At 40.9% G+C, this 27,714-nt stretch overlaps 3 protein-coding genes across 5 annotated transcripts; all 3 read left to right on the top strand.

The window, feature by feature from the left end:
• On the top strand, positions 1-5,175 carry LOC122770753 (T-lymphocyte surface antigen Ly-9-like). Of its 2 annotated transcripts, none has more exons than XM_044027840.1 (6): positions 1-57; positions 1,021-1,323; positions 1,741-2,028; positions 2,116-2,223; positions 3,154-3,194; positions 4,450-5,175. In XM_044027840.1, exons 1-6 carry the CDS (start codon positions 21-23, stop codon positions 4,579-4,581), a joined length of 909 nt encoding a protein of 302 aa, XP_043883775.1. In that variant the 5' UTR covers positions 1-20; the 3' UTR covers positions 4,582-5,175. The 2 variants fall into 2 exon arrangements, with proteins under 2 accessions (XP_043883775.1, XP_043883774.1); XM_044027839.1 differs by having other exon boundaries at positions 2,116-2,235.
• Positions 5,176-9,277: 4,102 nt separating this feature from the next.
• On the top strand, positions 9,278-24,050 carry LOC122770752 (T-lymphocyte surface antigen Ly-9-like). The gene is made up of 6 exons (XM_044027838.1): positions 9,278-9,404; positions 10,831-11,133; positions 20,008-20,301; positions 20,389-20,493; positions 21,131-21,192; positions 22,418-24,050. Exons 1-6 carry the CDS (start codon positions 9,329-9,331, stop codon positions 22,520-22,522), a joined length of 945 nt encoding a protein of 314 aa, XP_043883773.1. The 5' UTR covers positions 9,278-9,328; the 3' UTR covers positions 22,523-24,050.
• Positions 11,142-17,661, top strand: LOC122770735. 2 transcript variants are annotated; one of them, XM_044027807.1, is made up of 2 exons: positions 11,142-17,464; positions 17,574-17,661. In XM_044027807.1, the coding sequence occupies exon 1, from the start codon at positions 13,548-13,550 to the stop codon at positions 15,183-15,185; it is 1,638 nt and encodes a 545-aa protein (XP_043883742.1). In that variant the 5' UTR covers positions 11,142-13,547; the 3' UTR covers positions 15,186-17,464; positions 17,574-17,661. The 2 variants fall into 2 exon arrangements, with proteins under 2 accessions (XP_043883742.1, XP_043883741.1); XM_044027806.1 differs by having other exon boundaries at positions 17,571-17,661.
• Positions 24,051-27,714: the final 3,664 nt, after the last annotated feature.

The following is a 27,714-nucleotide window of genomic DNA, read 5'->3' as shown; positions in this document are numbered from 1 at the left end:
AACTTGGTGTTTACAGTGCGATGGAGACGCAGATGACAGTCGTTTTCTTCTTCATGGGTAAGTTGTGACCTGACAGATGTTTTTAATCATGTTTGTTCTCCGTACTGAAAACAGCTGTTAATGCACTGAAGTTAAAAACAGCAAATGCGAGATAAGTGACTTTGAACGTGACGTTTTTGTTCAGATATAAGTTTACAGCGTTACAGCAGCAAAGACAAGTAAAGGTAATAAATAACAATCACATAAACAAATAGATTAAACTAAACATTAATGTAGAAGAGAATGCAGTCAGCGATATTTTTCTTTCGACTTCTCCTTTTATGGTTCAGCAACTTTATTATTTGCATCTATTTTTAATTTGTGAGATATATGTGGATATAAATCTCTGGACTCATGAAACGTTTTCTTTGAGATGTTTGTGCTTCATAATAACAAGAGAGGAGAGTGATAATACACTGTAAAATATATTTTATTAAATTATTTCTTTGGCTTTTTAATGTCAGATAAAAGATATTTATGTGTGTCAATCAATCACATGGACTGTAAATATGTCAAATTCTGCTATAACAAATAATAAAATAGAATAAATATTTAAAAGCATAAATAAATATAATAAAATCTAAGAGCAGATGTTGTCTCATCATGTCACCATATAGATATAATATCCATATAATGAGCAGCCATAGTTCTAGTGTGTATGAACATCATTTTTCCATTAAACCTGCATTTGAGTGTCTGTTTGTACTCAATGATAGAAGTTTAGAGTAAATGGTGTGTATTTATAAATGAAAGACTTTTCTAGTCTCACAGTTGATTTACACTCGTTTTAAATCAAGCTTCCATTTGAAAGACAACTCGATCTACCACTGATCCACTGCGAGCCATTTGCCTTTCTTTACACTGTCACTGTGTTGGAGAGAGATATTGTTCTAAAATCAAATGTATTGATGGTGTTGTGTCTCACCTCTGTGTATCTGACAGCTTGTTAATAATCAGAGTTGTTGTCTCTGTGTGTTACAGTCATGAGCTCATCTGCTGCTGACAAAGTGACGAAGAAGCTGACAGCCACTGAAGGAGGAAACATCACTCTACCTGTCCCTGTCAGCGAGTCAGGATATCTTATATTTAGAGGAAAAAATATTGCTATGGTGAGAGATGGAAATCTGGAAATACTTTTGAAAAACATTTACAGTGACAGAATTCTGTGGAACAAAAACACTGGACTGTTTACACTCACAGGATTACAGAGAAACAACACAGGGGATTATTTTATTGATTTCTCCAATGATGAAATTCCCTCTGCATTTAAACTCAAAGTTTATGGTAAGTGAACATATCTTCCACTAATATACTGATCACTATACTGGTGATTAAATTTGTTCCAATAATATTTGTTTATGTGCAGAGGGTGATCCACACGTATGTCTTGATTTGAATGCGTGTTTTGAGATCCACAAATAAAAAAATCCCATTTGTAACTTGTATATTGATTTTTAGTATTTGTAAATAATATGACATTTGTAAAACTGAGAATTGCATTTGTGCATCGCCAGCACACGCATTCATCGCTCTCCACAGTTACGGATTTTTGAGACGTTATATTTGTCTCTCTTGTGAATCGGCATAATCTGTCAGTCCTGTTGCACAGACACACACAGACTGTATATACGAGTATATTGTGTATATAATTCAGTCTACTCACAAAATGTTCCATATTTTAAATGTGTCATTAAATTCCAGCGAGCGTCCCAGTGCCAGCAGTGACCAGAGAGAGTGTGAGCGCTGACCGCTGCACTCTGCTGTGTTCTGTGGACGCAGCTGAAGAGACGACGCTGTCGTGGAACAGAGACGAGCAGATAGTGAACAGCAGCAGCTCTGCTCTCCCTCTGCCACTCACTGTGCAGCTGCAGGACTTCAGCTCTCAGTATAACTGTGTGGCTGAGAATCCTGCTGAGAGGAAGAGTCACGCGCTCACTGTTGAGACTCTGTGCAGCACAGACACCACAGACGTCAACAACTACAGACACTGTGAGGACAAACTTTGATTATTTCAGCAAATCTATGATCATAACTGTCATTAAGTCACTGTGTTTGTTTGTTTGTTTGTCTCTGCAGATATAATTCCACTCACCATTGTGTCTATTGTGATTTCTGTCCCTGCTGTTTTCATCATCATCATGAAGATTTGTTTTAATTACAAGAGGACAACCAAGCAAACACAAGGCACGTCTTTTTGTCTCTTCACACAAAGGTCTCAAACTCTTTGTTTCAGGTGCTTTTCTATGTTCAAAGACAGAAGTGGCACGCACCCGCTAGAAATGTCACAGTTGGGGACTTAGTGTGGTTGGCTGACCAGAATGCACTGAGAGGCCAGTTTAGGCTCAGTCGAGTTGTCGAGGCCCATCTTGATGTGAACGGTGTAGTACGAGACGTGAAAGTGAGGACGTGTCAAAGTTGTCCGGTTTTCAGTGGACAGAGTAAGAAAGGCAAAGAGATGGAGAACTGTCCCTCCACCATCCTTCACAGAGATGTCAGGAGGCTGGTGGTGTGTTTCGGTAAAGGATGCCACTGTGTCTTCAAGGACAATGTGTTCATGGACAGTGAAACCTTTATTTGTCACTTGTATCTGTTATTCATATTGTGTGTAACACGTTCATACCCAGTAGGTGAATGTTATTTTGAAAGGTAGAATTCGTAGTTGTTGTGGAATCAGTAGGCCAAGTGGGAGGTGTAGAACTTTCTAGCAGGCAAAGCTATTTATCTTTCATTCTATTTATCTGTTCATTGTTGTAATTGGTATCAAAGCACCGTTGCCTTTAAAGTGCATTGTCAAAGCCAATTTTTGTTATATATTAACCTTCGTATGTGCCTTTGTGAATCTATCTATCATCAGAACCTGTACGACTTGTCGGTTTTACAACCTAATAACTGTCTAAACTAACTAGCTAACAAACTGCTGTTTAACTGTTTAACACGCGCACACACACACACACACACACACACACACACACACACACTGAAGCGTGTTGGTCAGCAGAAGGCGGCCATGTTGCTCTTCCCTTCACTGCAGCTACTTAGCCTGTTGTGCATCTTTATTTGGGTCCAGAAACATTTCAAGTGTAAAACTCATGTGTTCACTTTGTATCTTTGCAGATTTACTGACTAAAGTTCAATATTGTCTACGACAAAATCAGGTCAGTACACACACACACACACACACACACACACACACACTTTTATGAACTGTGTGACATTCACCATGTTTCCTTGTCATATTTAAGCTCTGCAGGTTGTGTCAATCATTCCTCAGTGAACATGTCTCTCTAATTCTGTCTAATTCTAAAGACTTAAGAAGTTAAGACACATGAATAGGACGTCTCTGTCCAGGCAGAGTGAGAGAATGACTGCATTTGTTTGCCAACAGCAGTAAATCTAAATCTATATAAAGACGAGTCGCTGCAGGTTCACTCTAAATAAAACCAAATGCTTCCTCTGTGAGTCCAACACACCTGATTTTAAAAAGTAATGCCTTACTTTACTTTGTTACTCACTGCTTAAAGTAATTTGTTACACTACTAGTTCCATTACTTTTGGATTACTCCATGACATAACCTGAGATGTACCATACCTTAAACGCCAATTAACACAGTAAAATTAAACAACATGCCTAAATCAGCATGAATCTTTCTTGTAAAAAGAGGACGTGCTCACGATCTCTTTGATGCTCTTTCATTCAATAAAACATGTCACAGAAAACTGTGTCAGAACAAACAATAACAAGAACAAGGCTACAAACTCACGTCTGACTTTTGTCCATCATCATCTGTAAATACAATGTTACAGCCTGTGTGTGTGTGTGTGTACTCGTGAACAGCGAGAACAGGGGACTTTGGTGTCGTTACACACTCACAAATAAGGGACTCCACGTTGAACAGGGGACATTTTTCAGGTCCCCTTTAAATCAACCTAAAATCATGTCTAAGACGCTCTGGTGAATTGAAGCGAGTCGCATAATAACAAGAGAGGCTGTGCATCACCCTGCTGTAAATAAAAGTGCAGTTCTTCTTTGAGTCCTGTACTTAATGTGTGGTTACCGTACGAGCTAATGCAAGCTAAAGGAGCTAGTGGTCTTCGGAGGTCTGTCAGCTTGGCGTAGGTAACAAAAATAAGTCTATAGTCCTCATGACAATATTAGAGGATGATGAGAATGCGATACGTACAAATGTAATTTGATTACAATAACACGTTACGTCAAACACTGCTAATATATCCTAGTAAATGTGAATAAAATAAATAAACACTGTTACATTACAGATCATTTAAATTTGACACGTCTTAACTATTATTATATCATGAAGTATGTTCATTGTTTATGGGACGTAACACACAGTTGTATTCATATCATTCATAAATACTGTGTATATGTTATTCTTTTTTTTTCCATTGTAGTTGTCTGACGCCCCTCCAGTAGATGGCGCCCTAGGCCGCCGCCTCTATGATCCATCAGCAGCCACTGACTGCACTGATACGTCCACAGTGTACACCACACTACATCAGTCCAGTCAGACTCTGCAGAGATAGTGGACTCACATGTGAAGCATCCTCCACATGAGGTCACTGGACTTCATCAATAAAACCAGCGTACTTTCTGACAACATTGCTGTGAATTGAGCCACAGTCGGTGGACGTGATGCTCTTTGTGAATAAAAAGCAACGTAAAGCTGCTGCTGAAGACTGAGGTCGCTCTGTCTTGTTGATGATTATTGTGATCGTTCACTGAAATGTTGGCAGATCGAGAACAAAGCGCTGACCATGAATCTGCTTTATTTACACACAACTAATGTTTCAAGATAAATAAGAATAAAGATTCTAAGGCTCAACAACGTTTGACTTTAAATGATAACATGCTGGGAAGGGAAGTGAAATGTTGAGGCTGTTAAGAAATAAAAAGATAAAGTAGTTCAAAGGAGCAAATGTCCAAATATCTGAAGATTTTCTTGTAAATCATTTTCATTGTTAAACACATGCTGTTATTATGGTTCTGATTGCTCTGCTTTATGTCAAGTGTCTTATTTAATTTTGGAAGAAATGAATGTTTACGTGTTGTTGACGTTTGACTGTACGACACCTTCATGCTGCTGCTGCTTTTCTCTGTAATATATTAATAAATGAACCAACCCATCCTTCATTGTTGTAGTAACATTACATTATTACATTATTATTATCAGTGATTCAATTCTTTGTGCTCAGCGGCTTCTCAACTCACAGATAGAAATATTAATAAAATAAAATAAAAATATATATAATAAATATAACATAAAAACAAAGGATAATGTGACTTGACACATTTTACAATTTACACATTTACTATTAGACAAATGATCTACTCTGACTACACTAACATCAAGCACAGATAAAGTCAGTTATATATATATATATACACACACAAATATATAATAATGTGTGTATATATATATATACACACATATATATATATATACACACACATATGTATATATATATACATATATATGTACAGTATATATATATATACACATATATATGTACAGTATATATATATGTCTACAGTGATTGTTTGTAAGTGCATATAAAGACAGTAGGGGGAGCCAGGAGGAAGAATACTGTCTACATTTCTTGATGAATGAATGAATGAATGAATGATGAACGAATACACCTTTACTTTTCTCCATATTCTAGTCAAATTGCTTGAAACTTGACATGAGGACAGTGGGGAGGAGACCACGAACAAGAGTCCTTGTTCTGATACAACCCATGTGTCATGTGATGTCAGTGTCAAAAAAGCAGCCGCTCATGTGAACACATGATGAGACAGTGAAGAAGAAGAAGAAGAAGAAGAAGATGTCAGGTGTCATATTACCTGTGTGAGAAAACAGGCCTTGATACAGTTTGATTAGAAAAATAAACACAGGTCTGAACCAGTTTGACAACTGAATCTAAGACGCCCTCTGCACATGTTGGATTTGTCTTTCTCTATGTGTGGGTGTCTGTTTTCAGACCTGCAGTAGCTTGTTGTTGCATTTCTCCCCTCGACTGGTTCTAATGGGTTTGTGTGAACACAGCAATCGCTCTCTGTTCCAGCACAAACCAATCACAGAGTCTGGAGAGGCTGTTCTCAGCTCGGTTTGTTTGCAGTGAGTACACATTAGTATCATTTAGCAGCATTTACCCACGCACCAGAAACCACTTTGGTAAACAGTTTGAGCAACAGGTTGAAAAGAGTCTATGCTTATAAACAGGCTCTATATAACAAGCAGCTTGACTGAATACAAGCTATCTGGTGAATAGGTCATTATACGCCCACAGAACACGTCTGCTCCTTCACTGGGGTCAGAAACATCATCATCAGACATATGGCGTAGTACATATACCAGGACTGTAAGTGGCGCTGTAACGTTACACCAAACACAGAGAAGAAGACGTTTTACACATTAAAGATATAATAACAGTTTGTTAACGATTACGTTCTATGTCGTTTCCGTGTGAATATTTATTTATTTAATATGTCGTTAAAGATAATGAATGACAACACAAGCGAGAGCTGGGAATGTGACCTCATCTTTTTCTAAAGTATCGTATTTTCTCTCGACGCGGAAACACGAGGCCGGAGTTTGAACAAAAAATACCGTCTCGTGTGGGCGGGCCCTAAGTTGACTTCATTTTAACATTATGTTTGACACTTTATTTCAACATTTAACTGTTTTTTTCTGACTTTAAACTTGAAAAGATAACAGAACATAAACATAAACTCTCTTGCACCATCTTGAGAATACCAGTGTTTTTAGCTCATGGGGATGTAACAGGCTCAGTTACTACAGCATATTTGTAATTTACTGCAATTTATCAAACACCTGATATTTATTTTATTTTGCCTTTTCATGTTATAATTACACAAAATGTTTTATTTTTATATTTTACCCCGATACGGAAGGTGATTTTCTGCCCCCCACGTTCACTTCTGGGGTGCCCACCTGGTATTTAAGGGTGTGTCCGGCCCTCACCCCGCCCCTTCTGCTGCTGCATGCTCGTGTGATTTCCGTATTGTTGAGCGTTGTCATGATGCATATGTAGAGGTTATCATGCTAAATTTGACGCGTCATGTACATGTTTATTGTTTCCCCCGTGTTTCACGTGCTGATGGGAGTTTTCTTTGACACGCCCCCTCGTGTCAGAAATAAACGGAGACTAACTCCAAAAGATATTCATCGTACGGTGAATTGTTCCCAGTTACAGGGACACAGTCGCTGTTTGATGGTGAGTTTAAGTGACAGTGCAGTCAGTGCTGAGTTACCTCTACAACCACACTCTGAATCAACTGAACTATCCGGTTGGTTGCATGAACATTCATGTCACCACATGTTTGTTATTATATTTCATTAGCACCAGCTGCCCTGAGGAGGTTTCCTGCTTTAAGGCTTAGTGTGGACAGTCATAACTCTGGATCAGCCTTTAGCAGGATTATTAAATATGATCTATGATAACATGGAGCCAGTGCTATAGTTGAACGTCCATTTGTGAGAACATGTTAATGTTTACAATTTTTACATAAAGTGTTTTTTTTCACAATGATTCCTGTATATTCTTGATTATACAATTTAATATCATGGAATACAAATGAAATGAGTGTTTCATGGTTTCATGCTTTGACTGGGATTCTTCATCAGCCTGAGAAAAAAACGGGGCTTTCCATGGGATCAATGTTCTCTTGTTACAGTTGGATTTTCCAGACAAACAGACTGAGGGTGGCAGATGTTCCACTGACTAAACAGGTTTCATATACAAAACAGTCTTGTGTGATCAATGCCATTTTATTGCCTCTGGTTTTTCATGTGGTTGCATGAAGTCCTGACCCAGAGTCTCTGCTGACTCTAGAGAACCAACCCGGTGCACGCGCAGGCTCATCAACAACAATCAACACAACTAAAAGTTCACCTAATGACATTTATGCCTTAAGATTCTTCAGATATGTGGAAGTGTAACTAAACCACCTTTTATTCCAGGTGTACACTAGTGTGTGTGAGTATCTAATAAAGTCATTTGTGCAAATCTTCAGTCAAGTATTAAAATTATACATATTGTCATCAAACTCATATCTACTGCCTCTCTCTGGTCAAACACCAACCAACTACAACTGCATTCAAATTTTGCATTAGGCTATTTTGATCCACTCTTTTGTCATCTGTGCGTGAGTGTGTGTGTGTGTGTGTGTGTGTGTCTGTCAGTGAGAGCGTGAGTGTGTGTGTGTGTGTGTGTGTGTGTGTGTGTGTGTGTGCATGTGCATCTGTGTGTGTGTGTGTCAGTGAGAGCGTGAGTGTGGGTTAAACCATGACAGACACATGCATCTGTTCTGTTACAGCCTGACCACACAAACTCTATAAGAAGAAATCTGTACGTTCACACAGTGGAAACTGTGGCCACTGAAACTTTGTCACCTACAGACAGTGTGCTGTTGATGTGTGAGAAAGTGTTCGAAACCATCCTCTGTGGTTGGTTTCCACGGTAACAAGAGTCAGCCAGAGCCATTGCCTTTGTTCGTTTGACTCATTCGTGTGACCACCTCTGACTGAAGATTCAGTTTAATGTGTAAAAACTCTTCACTTACATTGACTAATTATAAGCTCCAAACCAAAGAGATAAAGTCATACAAACAAACAAAATGCACCTTTAACAAAGACCACGCTTGTGTTTATAGAACGGTTCGTTTATAAGTTATTGAACAGGAAAGTCTGAATCTGTCAATATCTTTACCAACTTTAACAAACTGAGACGACAGTTCTAACTTTTACCACAAATGAAAATGTGAGCGATATTCATTCAACTCAACTCAACTTTATTTATAAAGCGCTTTAAGCCGCCATAGCTGAGACAAAGTGCTGTACATGAAAAGAAATAAAACGAAAAGTAAAGCAATAAAAATACTAAAACAATTAAAAATACTAAAACAATAAAAATACTAAAACAATAAAAACAATAAAACAACAAGAATGTTAAAATAATAAAAAACAATAAAACAATACAAATATTAGAGAAATAAAAACAATAAAACACTAAAAACAAGAGCAGAGTCTCATGCTGAGGAATAAAAATGGGTTTTAAGATGAGTTTTAAAAATTAAAAATTCAACATGACTTAACAACAAACAGAATGACAGGAAATGTCTGCAGGAACTTTAAGAGTTAACAGGGAAAACAACAGGAATCCTCTCTCTCTCTCTCTCTCTCTCTGCCTGTCTGTCTGCCTGTCTGTCTCTCTCTCACACACACACACACACTTCTCCGTCTGTCTGTCGATGAGTGAAAAACAGCATAAACTTGGTGTTTCCAGTGCGATGAAGACGCAGATGACAGTTGTTTTCTTCTTCATAGGTAAGTTGTGACCAGACAGATGTTTTTAATCATGTTTGTTCACATTGAGAAAAACTATTCACAGACTTCGAGAATAAACTCGTCATTTACGACATTAAAGTCGTAAATTTACCAGAATAAAGTCGCGATATTTGAACCTGTTGTTTTAAAAGAGGAGCGCAAGAAAATGCGTCTTTCCCGCAGAAAGAACCAGGAAGACTCGGAGGAAATCGCTGCGTTTGTGTTACTGTTCCACTGCAGAGTTCTCGGTGATGCTCCGAGCTGCAGTGTGAACATATGAAGGACACATTCGGACTTTCCGCTTCAATAACGTGTAAACGAAACGTTCTATAAACACAAGCGTGGTCTATTCCCAATCAGAATTGTGTAATCAATGAGCTGCAGTAACATTTTCATCAAAGTGAGCTGAATTCCGCGCTGGAAGAATAACATGCGTCTCTATGAGGGACCGTCTGCAAAGTGCGGCCCTGAAAACACGAGCTCCACAAAATAACTGTAGTGTTACACAAACCACCACAGACAAAGACACTTTGGATGATTTTGTATTTCAAATCATTTTTATAACGTTTTATAAAAAATAACGACGTTTTTGTTCAGATATAAGTTTACAGCGTTACAGCAGCAAAGACAAGTAAACGTAATAAATAACAATCACATAAACAAATAGATTAAACTAAACATTAATGTAGAACAGAATGCAGTCAGCGATATTTTTCTTTCGACTTCTCCTTTTATGGTTCAGCAACTTTATTATTTGCATCTATTTTTAATTTGTGAGATATATGTGGATATAAATCTCTGGACTCATGGAGCGTTTTCTTTGAGATGTTTGTGCTTCATAATAACAAGAGAGGAGAGTGATAATACACTGTAAAATATATTTTATTAAATTATTTCTTTGGCTTTTTAATGTCAGATAAAAGATATTTATGTGTGTTACAAACAATCACATGGACTGTAAATATGTCAAATTAACAAATAATAAAATAGAATAAATATTTAAAAGCATAAATAAATATAATAAATCTAAGAGCAGATGTTGTCTCATCATGTCACCATATAGATATAATATCCATATAATGAGCAGCCATAGTTCTAGTGTGTATGAACATCATTTTTCCATTAAACCTGCATTTGAGTGTCTGTTTGTACTCAATGATAGAAGTTTAGAGTAAATGGTGTGTATTTATAAATGAAAGACTTTTCTAGTCTCACAGTTGATTTACACTCGTTTTATATCAAGCTTCCATTTGAAAGACAACTCGATCTACCACTGAACCACGTGAACCCTTTGCCTTTCTTTACACTGTCACTGTGTTGGAGAGAGATATTGTTCTAAAATCAAATGTATTGATGCTGTTGTGTCTCACCTCTGTGTATCTGACAGCTTGTTAATAATCAGAGTTGTTGTCTCTGTGTGTTACAGTCATGAGCTCATCTGCTGCTGACAAAGTGACGAAGAAGCTGACAGCCACTGAAGGAGGAAACATCACTCTACCTGTCCCTGTCAGCGAGTTTGGATTTCTTATATTTAGAGGAAGAAATATTGCTATGGTGAGAGATGGAAATCTGGAAATACTTTTGAAAAACATTTACAGTGACAGAATTCTGTGGAACAAAAACACTGGACTGTTTACACTCACAGGATTACAGAGAAACAACACAGGGGATTATTCTATTGATTTCTCCAATGATGAAATTCCCTCTGCATTTAAACTCAAAGTTTATGGTAAGTGAACATATCTTCCACTAATATACTGATCACTATACTGGTGATAACATCCAACTCCTCATGTGACCTCAAACGTTGCTCTGAGTTTGTGAGGTTAATATAATTATATTTGTGCATCTCAATCAGACACTACTGGATAATTACAAGTCACTATCATCCAAATAAAAACTAGAATTTTATTTTTATTTATTAAGGTATTTATCACAACACCTGATCGTGTTCCTGTTGTGTGAGAAAGTACCAAAGACTCAAAAAAGAAAACAAGTCAATGCCTTAGTTTTGATTTAATGGAAGCAAAGACCGTTTTTATTTATATCTACTGTGAGAAGAGGAACAAAAACCTACAACTGCTGTTTATTTCTGCATATGAACTTTTTACTTAAATCTTTTTTGTGTGAGTGCCGTGGACAGGGGTTCGGGTCGGGGGGGCCTGGTTTGTCCTGGGCACAAGCAAGGGGGGCTTCAAGGGAAAAAGGTTGGGAACCACTGCTCTATGATATGGTCACATTAGCTGTTTTTACACCAGTCCTGCTGCTCAACAGGAGAAGCTCCGCCTCCTCGCTGTGAATAACACGTCTGACCCTCAGATCGTGTCCAGCTGTGTTTGTCATGTGTAAACAGTTCAGTTTCAGTTCCTGTGTCTTAAGGTGCTGAGTTTTTAACAAAAATAGAAATCTCCCTCTTTCACCCAAACTCACTATTTTTGTACTGAAACATAAAACAGTCAGTAAACACACAGGGTTAGTTACTCCTCACATACATTATCATCATCATTATTATCTAATGCAAATAGTAACATCCGTGTTGACTTTCCGTTGCCGTGACGACCAGAGTAAACCCTCTGACATCAGAGAAGCGATTGCATGATTTTAAGTGCTGGAGTAGTGATCATTCCACAGTCCTATATGTGGACGAGTTGTGGTAAAACAGCCAATAGAAGCATCTTGTCATGATCTTCCTTCTCAGTCACCTCAGCTCCCAGTGGCCGTTTCTCAATACTCAAGTATGCAAGTAGGTACTTGCGTACTTGGGAAGTATATACTTGAGAAGTACGCCTGGAGTACATACTTGTCAAGTAGGGGAGTACACAAGTATGATTCTTCAATTGGAACGCAAAGTATACATATGATGAGACGGACACAGGTCCCGCAACGCATACAGAAAACGGTGCTGAATAACAACACGCACATGCCCACTTACAATGCTATGGGACTTACAAACCTCAATTTAAAATAATATCCATGGTATAAATGTTATGACCATAATTTACAATTATTAATACAGGTGATGAGGAAGCAAAATGTGAATACTAACAAGTGAGAAAATGTGTTCATTGATGAACAGAAATTAAATCCGTTTGTGCAAACTTCCCTGCTCTGCCGAGTTCGGAACGCCACAGTCACGGCGCCGAACGATAACGGAAGAACCCGAGTAGTCCCAAGTGACCCCGAAGCCAGCAAAGTCAGTGAAGTTCCGCGGAGTGCTGTGCACGTATTCTTCAGCCGTGACTGTATTGAATGGAGTCAAACCTGTAGTTGTCCACACCGTTACATTGTGTTCGTCGTGCGTAAATGAGAAGTAAGTTTATACTCACTGTCAAGTATTATGCTGTCTCCTGCTATACCTGGCGTGAACCTGTACTCTCGCGCACAACATTGTAATGTGAGATATATTAACACAGGCTGGTTGATATGTTCAGATTATTTTACATATGTGTCCTAGACATATGACGCTTTTCTGATTGTGTGTGTTATACCATGGATGGGTTCTACATCGACCAATATTAATGTTATTACAGTTGCTTGTGATATATTGTCATGATGTGGTCTGAGGCGCCCCCGTGTGGCCAATAGAGAATACTGTTTGTAGTCATCATTCTCGCTGCATTTCTTGTATGTGTGTTTAGTTCACAGCTATGTTACCTTATAATGTACTAATACATTACTGTTCCTTTATTTATATATCTCAGGAAACCACAACAACACATCCTGTACACTGTTCCCATTTTGAGAAATAAAGAAGGGTAAAATAAACCTCTGAAGTAGCTGCAGTTTTTCTGACAGAAGACTAAGGTCAGCCTGTGTACGCCAGCATCCAAATTAATAATCTACAAGTGGTCCTTCGAGCCGGATGTACACAAGCTGCACCATGGCTACAAGCAGAGGATATTATGATGGGCAGCAGCCACCGAGTCCCCGTCCCAGCAGGGTGCGACGCATTCCCGGACATCTGGAGGACTACGGGCTCAGCTACCCGCTTCAACCCCTTCATCCCACTATGACAGGGACAGTGTCGCCGGTGACATCCACATATATAACCTTCCCTATCCAGGGCCCACATATCAGACCCATGAGAGCCCTGATGAGAGACTTCAGCATCTAGAGGTACGCTGGCAGACTATAACACACCAAATGAAAGAGCTGGAGGCTGAGATGGACAATGTAAGACTGACTCCTCACCCGCAGGTTGGCTTTACTCACCCTACACATCGCCCACATCGATATGCTGTGGATATGTCTCGGTACAGTAGCCTTCCCCATCTAGAGAGGATCAACATGTGTCACAGTCCTGATAGGACGGCACAGTATACATCTGCACCACACATTCCAGCTCAGTTGGTGCCCCTCTATCAAGATCAGTACACAGCCACAGTCTCAACGGTTTACGTTGCACCCTCTCCTACACTGACCAAGGCTGCGGACAAAGCATCCTTTGCATTGCTGGCAGACAATGTGGATCAAGCATCAGAGGCTGAGACAACACAATTTGCTCCCATGTCACAGACGAGACGGACAGATTCTGTTTCATCAGCTGCTGTTGACCAGGTAGACCCTGTATCATGGGCCACGCCTGCACAACCCGTGCCCCCAGGCAACATGATACGAACAACACCCGCTACCTCACTGGTGCCACCTGCAGTCTCCGCAGTTCCTGCCCTGCCGGTCACGACTGCACCTGCCCCATCACAGTCAGCATACAACACATCAAGACATTGGCAGCCCCCCCCTCCTCAACAATATCCCTATCCTCCTGCACAATATCCTGCTCCCCCGGTCCAGCACTATTATCCACAGCATCCCACTGCACCGGTGCGGCCTCCAGATAATACCCCAGGTGTTCTAGAGATGGTTATTGCTTCATCATATGGCATTCCCAAGCCCAGACTGACCGTTTTCAGCTCAGGGAGGGAGAGTGATTTCCTGCTGCTCAAAAAGGGCCTGGACAGTATCCTCGGGCCCCACAGACACTTAAGCGAAGACTACAAGTACCAAGTCCTTCTCGACCATCTCCGTTTTCCTGCTGCACTTCAAATAGCCAAGCGGTTCATCAACAGTGCAACGCCATACACTACTGCCATGCAAGCCCTCATGCAAAGATATGGTCAGCCCAGACAGCTTGTACAGGGCAAACTTAATGCCATATTGAACGCTCCACCAGTGAAGGCTGGAGACTATCAAGGTATTGAAGACTTTGCAGCAGCAGTTGGAACACTTGTAGGTATGTTAAGCACGATGCAAGGTCCCTTATCTCCAGAACTGCTGTGCGGTTCTCATGTTGACACACTGCTTACTAAGCTGCCTGCTAACTTCAGAGATGTCTTTGCTGAATACTGCTTCACTAGGGGAATTATCCAGAGTGGCAGCGACAGGACATATACTCTTCCAGACCTGGCAGGGTGGCTTGAGAGGAAAGTCCAGACCCTGCAGGTGTCCCGTTGGATGAGTGCATGTCCACCAGAACCCACACATGCTGATAGCCGGGAGCGCAGATCAGCGAAACAGCAAAGGGTAAAGTCTACAACATTCTACTTGGTAACCACCAGGGGGCTCAGCAACCTAATCCAGCTCCTGCATCCAACACCCCGCTACAGTCTAAGAAACGTGACAGGTTTAAGCCTTATTGCCCTCACTGTAACAATCAAGAACACTACCTCAATGTCTGTGGTGATTTTGCTAAACTCACAAACCATGCAAAGGCTGACTGGATTAAAGAGAAGAAAAGATGCTGGAGGTGTGGAAGACGACACACCCCTGACAACTGCACTTTAAAGAAGCCCTGTTCCACTTGTGGAGAACAACACCTCATTGTGCTCCATGATGTGGCTCAAACAGAGACTGTCCTAACTGTGAGTACATCCCCCAGCATGGTTTACATGGACCAAATCAGCCATTCAGGTCGAGTAATGCTGAAAGTTGTCCCAGTACGCCTGCACAATGGGAAGAAAACACGTACGCTGTCCTTGACGACGGCTCTGAAAGAACAATCATCCTACCGGCCGCTGTACATCACCTTGGTTTAAAGGGGAAAGAAGAAATCTTATCCCTGAGAACAATCAGACAGGACAAGGTACAGCTAAAGGGAGCTACAGTCTACAGCTCTCCTCCGATCAACAGAGCGCCGCCTTGCTACTGACCCAGAACAATCTGCAGTGTATAATGAGGAGATACACAAATTGGAGAAAGCTGGATATGTTGTCAAGATCAACGCTGAAGAGGTGAACAGTACAAAGGAGTCATGGTTTCTCCCTCACCATCTTGTTTACCATAATGGTAAAGCCAGAGTAGTATTCAACTGCTCATTCAACTATCACCAAGCCTGCCTTAATAACAACCTACTCCCTGGTCCTACCCTGAGTGCACCACTGCTTGGTGTGCTACTGAGATTCAGAGAACATGCTGTGGCCATCAGTGGAGATATTCGCGGCATGTTTCATCAGGTGCGCCTCCTCCCTGAAGACCAGCCACTCCTCCGCTTCCTGTGGCGTGATGGTGAGAGAGAGCACATCCCAGAGGTCTACGAGTGGCGTGTTTTGCCATTTGGGACTACCTGCAGCCCATGCTGTGCAACCTATGCTTTACAGCGTCATGTGGAAGAACACAGTGAGGGCAATGAAGACGTGGTCCAATCTGTGCTGCAGGCATTCTATGTAGACAACTGTCTCCAGTCTGTACAGTCTCAGGATCAAGCCAGACAGTTCATCGATAAGATGAGAGCTCTTCTTGCCAGTGGAGGCTTTGATATGAGACAGTGGTCCAGCAACATGCCTGATGTTATCGCCCATCTACCTCCTGAAGCCAAATCAGCAGGATGCGAGTTATGGCTGACTGCGAATAAGACCGACCCACAGGAGTCAACACTCGGTCTCCTGTGGTACTGCAGACTTGACACTCTTGGATACAAACACCGAACCGTCCCAGTGACTGAACCAACCATGCGGTCGAAGATAGTGACGGAGAGGTACAGGTGGCATTTGTGATGGCAAGATCCCGTGTAGCGCTGAAGAAACAACTGTCAATACCTCGCCTGGAGCTGTGTGCGGCCCTGTCAGGTGCACAATTGGCTAAGGTCTTGCAGTCAGAGCTGACTCTGCCAGTAAAGAGAACAACACTGTGGACAGATTCCACGACTGTTTTGCACTGGATCCAATCCGAATCTCAGCAGTACAAGGTATTTGTGGGGACACGGATAGCAGAGATCCAAGAGCTAGTTGAAGCAGACAACTGGAGATATGTGCCTTCAGAAGACAATTCTGCTGATGATATCACCCGCGGAAAATCTCTGGTGGATCTAGTGAAGCCCAACCGCTGGACAAGTGGCCCAAGTTTCCTTTTACAGCCTCCAGCTCAATGGCCTACTGATCCTAGAAGTTCCACATCTACACCAGCTGAAGAAACCCGTGATACCATCTTCAGTGTAAACATCACAGTGAGCAGCCTTCCAGTGTCAGATGTAACCCAGTCCAAATCCTGGTCAGAACTGGTAGATGCCACATTCCAGTCCCTACACGGGGCGGCGGCCCCTCCCATGACAGCAGCGAACAGAGTAAACACAGAATTTGCTATCCTAAAGAGAGCACAGCAGGAGAGTACACTGCCCTGCAAACAGGTAAACCTCTCAGCTCTAATAGCAGCTTGCTGTCTCTATCCCCTGTCTACGACAAAGATGTGGAGCTGATGAGGGTCGGAGGTCGCCTTCGAAAGGCAGAGACTCTAGAAGAGGACACCATCCATCCTATCATCCTGGCGCCAAACCATCATATCACGAAGTTGCTCATACAGGACTATGACAACCGGTTGCACCATGCAGGTCCTGACCGTGTATTTGCAGGAATAAGGAGGACATACTGGATCATTCGTGGACGTCAGGCCGTCAAAAAACATCAGCATAGCTGCACAGAGTGCCACAAATGGCGCAGCAAGCCCGTCATTCCTCAGATGGCTGACCAGCCAGCCGCACGGTTGCGCATCAACCAACCCCCATACTGGTCTACTGGGGTAGGTTGTTTTGGCCCGTACAACGTCAAAATAGGCCGCAGACACGAGAAAAGGTGGGGTATTGTCTTTAAATGTCTCACCCCTCGGTGTGCATCTGGACCTTTTGTGCAGTATGGACACTGACTCCTTTTTGCTTGCCTTATGACGCTTTGTGGCAAGAAGAGGGAAACCATTCGAGATTCTCTGTGACCGAGGCACTAATTTCTGAGGAGGCGACAGAGAACTGCAAGAAGCCTTCGCCACACTTGAACCAGCACTACAGGACCAGCTTGCTGAACAGAGCATCAGCTTCAGATTTAATCCACCACTTGCACCTCATTTCGGAGGTGTTTGGGAGAGAGAGATCAAATCTGTTAAAGCTTCCCTGCAAGTCGTCCTGAAAGACCGAGTGCTCCCAGAGGAAGTCCTCAGGACGGTCCTGATAGAAGTCGAGGGAATTCTCAACCCTAAGCCCCTTGGCTATGCTACATCAGACATCGCAGATCCTGACCCTATAACGCCAAATCTCCTACTCATGGGGCGGCGGGATGCATCACTACCACAAGTTGTGTATCACGATAGTGACCTGCTTGGACGTCGCCGCTGGAAACACAGTCAGGTGCTAGCGGATCACTTTTGGCTCCAGTTCACCAAGAATTATCTCCCCAACCTTCAACCTCTTCGGAAGTGGCATAGTTCTAAGGTGGACCTCATTCCCGATCAGGTGGTCATGATTATTGACCCACAGCTGCCAAGAGCTCGGTGGCCAATAGGACGAGTCACCAAGGTGATCCCCGGTGATGACGGCTGTATACGTACAGCTGAAGTAAACATCAAAGGATCTACATACACACGGCCTGTAGCTAAACTCATCCCCCTGCCAGCAATGCCAGAGGACTGAGACTGATTGGATGAACAGCAGGGATCTTTGGAGTACTGCAAATTCACCAGGGGAATTTGGGGGCGGCTGTGCAAACTTCCCTGCTCTGCTGTGTTCGGAACGCCACAGTCACGGCGCCAACTCGGGTTCTTCCGTTATCGCTCAGTGACGTGACTGTGGCGTTCCGAACAATAACGGAAGAACCCGAGTAGTCCCGAGTGACCCCGAAGCCAGCAAAGTCAGTGAAGTTACGCGGAGTGCTGTGCACGTATTCTTCAGCCGTGACTGTATTGAATTCAAGATTCAAGATTCAAAGTGTTTATTGTCATATGCACAGTAAAGAAACACGTTTCCCTGTACAATGAAATTCTTACTTTGCTGTCCACTCAAAAAACACCAGCATGACACCATTAGGCTCCATAGTGAATGGAGTCAAACCTGTAGTTGTCCACACCGTTACATTGTGTTTGTCGTGCGTAAATGAGAAGTAAGTTTATACTCACTGTCAAGTATTATGCTGTCTCCTGCTATACCTGGCGTGAACCTGTACTCTCGCGCACGACATTGTAATGTGAGATATATTAACACAGGCTGGTTGATATGTTCAGATTATTTTACATATGTGTCCTAGACATATGACACTTTTCTGATTGTGTGTGTTATACCATGGATGGGTTCTACATCGACCAATATTAATGTTATTACAGTTGCTTGTGATATATTGTCATGATGCGGTCTGAGGCGCCCCCGTGTGGCCAATAGAGAATACTGTTTGTAGTCATCATTCTCGCTGCATTTCTTGTATGTGTGTTTAGTTCACAGCTATGTTACCTTATAATGTACTAATACATTACTGTTCCTTTATTTATATATCTCAGGAAACCACAACAACACATCCTGTACACTGTTCCCATTTTGAGAAATAAAGAAGGGTAAAATAAACCTCTGAAGTAGCTGCAGTTTTTCTGACAGAAGACTAAGGTCAGCCTGTGTACGCCAGCATCCAAATTAATAATCTACACTGTTCTTGAAATTACAGATAAAAGGCCTTTCATTTTTTCATTTATAACTCAATAGAAATTAATTATTTCTTTACACGGGTGTGCATATATATAGTTATTATTTTCACACTTTCAATATTTAACTTCATTTATTAATTAATGAATGTAATTTTTATTAAAATGATACAGTACAATGTGGAATGTGTGTATATATGTACATATTATATAGAAATACACTGTCAACTGTCAGGTCGGTCAGGTATTGAAACACGTGTATCTCACGCTGAATCTACTCTAAGCTGCCATGGGAATATCACAGCACCACTGCGCTCGCTGTCACTCGATCATCACGCCCCTCGTGGTGCTCACATGCCCCTCCTTCCCCTCCTCACTCACCGATAACTCCCTGCCCACTTTTTGTAGATTTTCAAAATCAGGCTTTGGGCGGAGTCAGCCTCAGAACCGGGGTTTAGTTCCTCTTTAAGTGGGAGGGAGCAGACCCATGATGAGTTTGATTTAACTTTCCGTTAAACTGTGGAGATTTACAGCTGGATCAGTAAATAACGTTATATACAGATATCCATTTACACTGGTTTACACCTGACAACAGTGGTTTCAGGGGTTTAGTTACACTTTACACTTTCACAGACTGTATATACGAGTATATTGTGTATATAATTCATCAACAGTCTTCTCACAAAATGTTCCATATTTTAAATGTGTCATTAAATTCCAGCGAGCGTCCCAGTGCCAGCAGTGACCAGAGAGAGTGTGAGCGCTGACCGCTGCACTCTGCTGTGTTCTGTGGACGCAGCTGAAGAGACGACGCTGTCGTGGAACAGAGACGAGCAGATAGTGAACAGCAGCAGCTCTGCTCTCCCTCTGTCACTCACTGTGCAGCTGCAGGACTTCAGCTCTCAGTATAACTGTGTGGCTGAGAATCCTGCTGAGAGGAAGAGTCACGCGCTCACTGTTGAGACTCTGTGCAGCACAGACACCACAGACGTCAACAACAACAACTACAGACACTGTGAGGACAAACTTTGATTATTTCAGCAAATCTATGATCATAACTGTCATTAAGTCACTGTGTTTGTTTGTTTGTTTGTCTCTGCAGATATAATTCCACTCACCATTGTGTCTATTGTGATTTCTGTCCCTGCTGTTTTCATCATCATGAAGATTTGTTTCAATTACAAGAGGACAACCAAGCAAACACAAGGCACGTCTTTTTGTCTCATGAGTTATGTCTCATTTTAAATCATTGTGCACTACAGTATTTACCGTCCATATCAACACGCTTTTATTTTGAAATTCTATGAAATATCATCAAGAATATAGTTTGTGTCTTCATCAATACTCCATCACATATTACTGTATAACTCCACTTTTAAAAGATCGTTATTCAAATCACAATATTATTTGTGACAAGGGCAAATGTGTGAATAATGTAGCTACTGATTTACAAACTAATCCTTCATTAAAACCTGTTATTTAAGATATATTCACATAAAGAGCAAATTTACTTGAGTCCAGACATGACATCAAAGTATTGAAATAAGTAATGTCTCACAGAATGTTAGTAAAACAAAGTAGACTTTAGTAAAAATAACTAATACAATAAAGAGAGAGAAAGAGCAGCGACAGATGGGACTTTCCATGTTGTAAAATCTTGTTTTGGATAAATAATATAGCCTAATGGTGTCATGTTTCAGGTGCTTCCCATGTTACACAGCAGTTGAAGCCTCAACCAATAGCAACAGTGTTTGTGTTTGACCTCATTTGACTGTAGTTTCCATACAGAGGCAAGATATTTGAGTCCAGAAACATTTCAACTGTTCAACTTTGTATCTTTGCAGATTCAGGAGAGGCAGAAGTTCACTATAGTGACATACGTGTATGTAAAGAACGACAGAATCAGGTTCGTACAAACACACACCTGCTCTTACTGTAGTCACCATGTATCCTCTAAATCTATCCTAAATCTATCCCCGGAGGTTCACTGAAAATAAAACCTAATGCTTCCTCAGTGAGTCATAAACTGTGGGTTTGTATTTCAAGTGTAAACAGAGCGTAATGTCAGGGACAGAGCGCCACTGTTGTGAAAGCATTAGGCTCATAAAAGCAGTTATGGTTTTATTAAGTGTGTTTGCATAAGATACGAACATATGGAGGACGATAAATGACATAATAATAAAAGAAAGAATGAAAGAAAGAAAGAATGTATAAATGAATGTATAAATAAAAGAAAGAAAAAACAATGATTAAATAAATACAGAAATAAATCGAAAAATAAAATAATAAATATATAAATAAACAATGAATAAATACAGGAAAACTGATACTAATAAATAAAGTAATAAAAAAAATAAAAAAATACATTTAATACATTTATTTATCAATGTGATTTTTAATGGTCGATTTTTTAAAATGTATTTATTCATTTATTTCTGTTTCGTATGCTAATGAGGTAGGAGGGTCTGTGGCTCAGTCTGAAGCAGGATTGGTCAACTAGACAAGCCAGCTCTGAGCCAGACAAAAGCAAACGATTCCTGATGAATCTTCCTGCCAATTTACCTGCTGGGGTTCACACAAGGAAAAGTTAGGGGCCGTCCACATGGAAACAGGTTTTATGACCTGAAACTGTAGTTTTTGATTTTTATTTGTTTTTACTTTAATAAAAAAAAAACAGATCAATGATTGTTCCAGCTACAAAAACACAAGCTAACAACAAGAGGAGTTATTGAGGTTAACAACAACAACAATGAACGACGCCATGAAAGCAAACGCAAGAGAGACGTGGGATTATGACATCGTTAAGTGGATCAAATCCACCTTCCCTGTCAGTGCTGGTAGACATGTTTTCAGTGAGAACATCTGGTGACCAGTGAGTTTGACTCGGTGACGTCTTTGAGTCAGAACACACAGCCACACTTCAAACAACCTAATGATTTCTTTCATATTTGTGTGAGTCTACCACAAACGCATGCATCTTTCATCCAGACACAGTCAAAAGAGACCACATCCACATTTATGAGGACCACAATCACTTATTGTGTATGTTTCAGTTTCAGAGTGATCACATACAGTACTTCCTCTGGCTGAGAGTTGTTCAGTGCTCACATCCTGTGTTTTTGTTCCACCAGGAAAAACCTGATCCACCAGCAGCCGCTGACATGTCCATAATCTACAGCACACTACAGCCTCAGCACATGGTGCCAGATCAATCTGCCACTGTTGAGAACCTCTGACAGTAAGCAGTGGACTGTGGACGCCCACATACAGCCACTGTGAAGTCAGTGTGTCATTGGGCCAATATTAAGGAGTCCCCTGATGGTAGTCCCACCCGGGTTTACCTGCACAGGTCAACCAGTCCATCACAATCTAGAGTGGCCAGTTGTTTTTGGACTGTGGGAGGAAGACAGACCCTGCTGAATAATCCAGTAGAATACCATTAGAAAAAAACTATCCTAATGGATCCTGGATCCTAATGGATCCTAATGGATCCTAATGGTCTCGTGGGAATTGAAACCCCATTAGGAACCATTAGAATATGCCTAATGGTTTCTCTAACTTTTTTAGCAGTGCCCGGAAAATCCACATCTGCAAACACTGGTTCTCTTTCTAACTGGGATTTGAAACAGTGACCGTGTCTTGGTTTGATGCAACAGTACTAGCTGGTCTCTGTGTCGCTGTGTACTTCCATATTCTAGAGCAGTTTTTCCCCAAAGATTTTATATTTGGACCCAGATTTTATAATTTATAATAATTATAATAACTCTGTTTTTTGCTTGTACCACGAGATCCACATTTCAAATGAGTTATTGTGTTAGCCAATGTCAGCTGGACTGTGAAGTCATGTCGTCTTCATCCTGTGAAGTCATGTCGTCTTCATCCTGTGAAGTCATGTCCTGTGAAGTCGTGTCGTCTTCATCCTGTTCACTTGTCTTTGTCCACTGCTTCTGTATCTCACTGTTCACACACAGCAGAGCTGAAGGAGCTCGGCTTTCTCCACACGAGGTTTGTTTGTGCTAATGTTAAACTGGCCTTGACATCGATGACAACATGCCAGACTTGGCGGTTGTGTTGTGTCGTCGGGGTAAATGAGGAAGTATGATGAAGTTGTGGTCAGCGTTACCGTGGTTACCACTGAACATAATTTTAGAAAGTATACACGCACGTACTGAAAATGTGTTCGGTGTTTGCGTGTATTCGTCCTGTTTGGGACAAATTCATGTTTCTTTACACCCAGAATAACACGGTTAGATCAGTTATAGATTTGCCGTCACACCGGCTTCACTCACAGGTGATTGTTTGGCTGTTTCCTGTTGTCGATTCAGCTTTTGTGTTGCATTAACAAATCCAGTGTCAGTTCTCGTCTATCTTCATGCTAGCAGCTACAGCAGAGCTCTCAAGTCTCACGCGTAAACACACACACATTTCAAAGAGTTCACATGAACACGCCACACATGACATTTCTCATGCTGATAAAAGTCACTGCACATAAATGAGTAATCGATGAATCAATTATTCAAAGGCTCTGTGTCGTTCATTCAAACAGCTGTCAAGAATTAGTGACCTATCAGCTAATATTTATTATTACCGGGTAAAAACACTGTTGGCAGAATTGAGCTCTATGCATATGTTATATATTTGTATTATTTTTTATATTGTTCAATTCTTGTTGTCTCTTTTTCTATCACTTTTGTTTTATTACATTTCAAGGTCACAACATTTCAAACCTAATGTTGCCTTTGGCCTAATAAAGTGTGTAAAGCAGTGAGCAGGTCCTGGTGTGTTCTTGAGTTTATGAATGAACTTCCCACTTCTCAAACACTTCCTCCCCTATCATTCATTTTTGATGGGGAAGTAACTTGACATCCCATAATAAACCACAGTGACTGATGTCATTATTATATTATATTGACATTATTGACGTCTTGAACAGTCGCAGTATATTACAGTGAGTGTATGTTGTGTATGTAGTGTTTGCAGCTCTGTGGTAAATGAAATGTAACTGTGAACCGTCCCACTGTGGGTTATGGCGACCTCTGCTGGTGACGTTCATTCACACACTAAAATAATACTTTTACTTAAGTTTCACTTAACAAAAATAAATGTACTACATACTGGTGTATAAAGACAATTGTATAAGATGTATGAAAATAAGTTAGCACGCTACTTTTATTTTGAAGTTTTTACACTTCCTGTCTATCCGCCGATATATTGATCATTAAGAAACAAAAATAAAAACAATTTTTCTTCCGTTTTTCCGTATCTAATTCATTTATTTTCTATGAGCAACTTCATGTGAACAATGCTTTATCTGTGATTCTCATTTCATTTCATTCATTCATTCATTCATTCATTCCTTTGGTTTAATACAAAAAAGAAAAGGGGGCCTGGATACAGCTCAGTGGAGCCATGCTCTGAGATAGACTCATTTCATTTTCGAGCAGAGACCTACAAACAGGCTCAGGTTTAAAAAGTGATTGAATCAAGTCGACGATGGTACTGTACGTCATTTTCCTGCAACGCACTTTCATATGCACCTTATTTCTTAGATCTTATGGGACTTTCCTCAGTCTCTGCAGGTGCAGGTGACAGTTTGTGTTCATAATCTGTAGAGCTGTTAGCTATCATTAGAAAAAGGAAGAGATGGACAATAGGTGACATTGTTATCTGCAGGGCAAAACCCCGGATGTCCATATAAAGGCAGTGGCATTTTCTGTCATGCCTCCCCAGGAGAACAGAAATTCACGCAATTGAAATACTATTGAGAACCAGATAATATTTATTTTTGATCTGTATACTATTACCACTATATACCACTATTTGAGAAGTACTGATATAAGGAGTTGTGTATTATTCCCATGGTCATTTACCAAGGGTGCACCTGTGGCACAGATCTGTGCCGCTGCATGAGCACTAAGGGTTAAACAGAAAAGCACTGAATTCTAATTTAGATGAAGAACGATCTGTTCCTTTAGAATAAAAGAAAGTCAGTGACTTTGTGCTTTGACTTTTACTTGTTTTTTTTACTTCCAAGTTTTGAGATGTATATATTTTTTAGCTGAAATAAAATGAATTGACTTTGTGTCGTTCCAAATCACACCGTACTGTATATAATCTCAAGGCTCTTTATATAGTAATTCAGTGTGCAGAGAGAGTGGAGTAAAAATCTGTGTTAGAACCAGAGTCATGTGCAGCCTCAGCTGGTCGAGTGTGAGAGATGGAGATAAGAAGAAAGAAGCAGTTATGTGTCGTATCAGCTGCTTCTTGTACTGATAACAGTAATGTTTTTATGATTTAACTGTCCAACAGCAGCACCTTTGTCATAAATAATGAACATGAAAGCTACGTCACTTTTTCACTTCAGATACGATACCGATATCGATCCGATACGATATCAGCACAAATCATAGGTACTTTTATTACTCATTTTGTAATGTGGAATGTTAGAAAAGGTTTGATCAAGTGATATTATATTTGATATTACTCAAAGAGAGAACAATCGTCAGCAACAGTAGGTATGAGAATTATTATTAACCAATGGGTTACATCAATTTCAACCTTCAACATAAGAATATACTACAATTTAATAAAATAAATAAGAAAACTCTCAAAAATAACCTCAATAAATCCATTAAAAACAAATATACCTTTGAAGCACAAACAATTCAAGTTCACTTAAGTTATTCTTACTGTCAGTATATGGTGGGAACGAGTGACGATATTGTCCACTGTCCACAGCTCCAATATCACTGACTGTGCCCAAAACAGTGACGTCATTGCTCTTATTCTTCATTAAAAAATAAGAGTGTAAACAAAATAAACGTATCACTCTAACAAGAGCAGAAAACGAACAATGGTATTATAGTTTAGTCAACAATGTAGTGGCGACTAGGCGTAATGTAGCGAGGCTCGAGGAGCTCAATTAAGCTTTTAAACCCGACATTACCACGGACAGGGGATGTTCATCCAGCACAGTAAACTAACCGTGAGCACTTCAGCTGGGCCTTCACCTCAGCCATCACTGCCGAGTAAATAAATCATCGCGGAAAAAAGCAACAGTACCACGAATTACAACTGCAATTCTATAATTAACGACAACAAGGATGTAAACAAATAGACCATAACATCAATAACATTCTCAACATTAACTTCATAAAACTGGAGACCATTATGGCTACATAGTTGAATTAAATAAACATACTCAGTGCCAACATATATAAAATGATGTCACCCCGTGACACCGAGGCTCATTTCATCACCATGGACAGCGCTATGAAATCACGGCGCACAACAAACCAGACATAAACAAATAAATTCATGATCATCCTCAAACTACAAGACAATTTCAAATGCACAAGCTGCTAATACAAAGACTATTTTCAGATAACATACAATGAAGTGCGGTGCGCCCCGCCCCGCCCCGCCCCTCCGGGATCCCACCTCGGCCGGCGCGTGTCGGCCCTCACGTTCGCCGCGCGGCACAGTCCACCGGCGGCCGGGGAGGGGACCCGCGAGGGGATCCTTCCACACATTGTCAGTTTTTAGTATGTGTATGTGTGTTTTTTGGACCTTTTCCCTAATAGGAGTGTCAGAGCCACTCAATACACTGTGATGCAGAGCATATTGTAATGAAAAGCCAGCACTTTTCAAAGCACACTTAAGAAACACAGTGACGCCCTTGATGCGGATTACAACATAGACCTACCTTACATGAAAACCAAATCCATTCTCGGTCTTTCCAGCGTCGTCAAGTGTGTCCTTTGACTTGAGCTCCAAAAGAAGTCCTTTCTCTATGGACATCAGTACCAAAGCTCCCAGGCGATCCTGTCCAGTACTGGTTCTGGCGTTCAGAGCCGAGTACGAGGTGGACACGGGGCTGGTCAGCAGCAGGTGCGGCATGCTCTCAGTCACAAAGTGCAGCAGGTCTGATGGCTCCTGGACTCAAAGTTTGCCAAAGTTTGTCCATGACTGTCACTTCAATGTTCAGCCGGCGGAAGTCAAAGTGCAGCCCGTAGTTTTCACTGTGCAGCTTCCGGTCAACAACTAATAAGAATGTTTTTCCACTTTCAGAACCTTTTCTTTTAATTCCACTTCTGGAGTTGGACTTCCATTTTTTATGACTTGAAGTTTGTCTGTGAAAGGCCGCCTTGACAAAGCTATCAATGCTATCAAGCTAGCCACAACACCGCGCTCTCAACCTCGCGCAGCACTCATGGGGGGGCGTGGTCTGCAGTTAGACGTGCGCTGTTAAAACTTCACGAAGGCCGAGGAGCTTTGTTTTTGACCCATCACTCTCCAAATTAAAACACAGGGCAGTAACCCTTTCATTGCTGATGAGAACTTGACAGTAAACTCAACTTTAGAACATAGATGAGAGAAAATGTATTAAATGTATTGTATTAAATAAAATGACATTTAATATATATAT

This window comes from Solea senegalensis, linkage group LG6 (assembly GCF_019176455.1).
Source record: "Solea senegalensis isolate Sse05_10M linkage group LG6, IFAPA_SoseM_1, whole genome shotgun sequence".
Classification (NCBI taxonomy): domain Eukaryota; kingdom Metazoa; phylum Chordata; class Actinopteri; order Pleuronectiformes; family Soleidae; genus Solea; species Solea senegalensis.
Note: the sequence above shows the minus strand (reverse complement) of the source record. Positions and strands in the feature narration are given on the sequence as shown.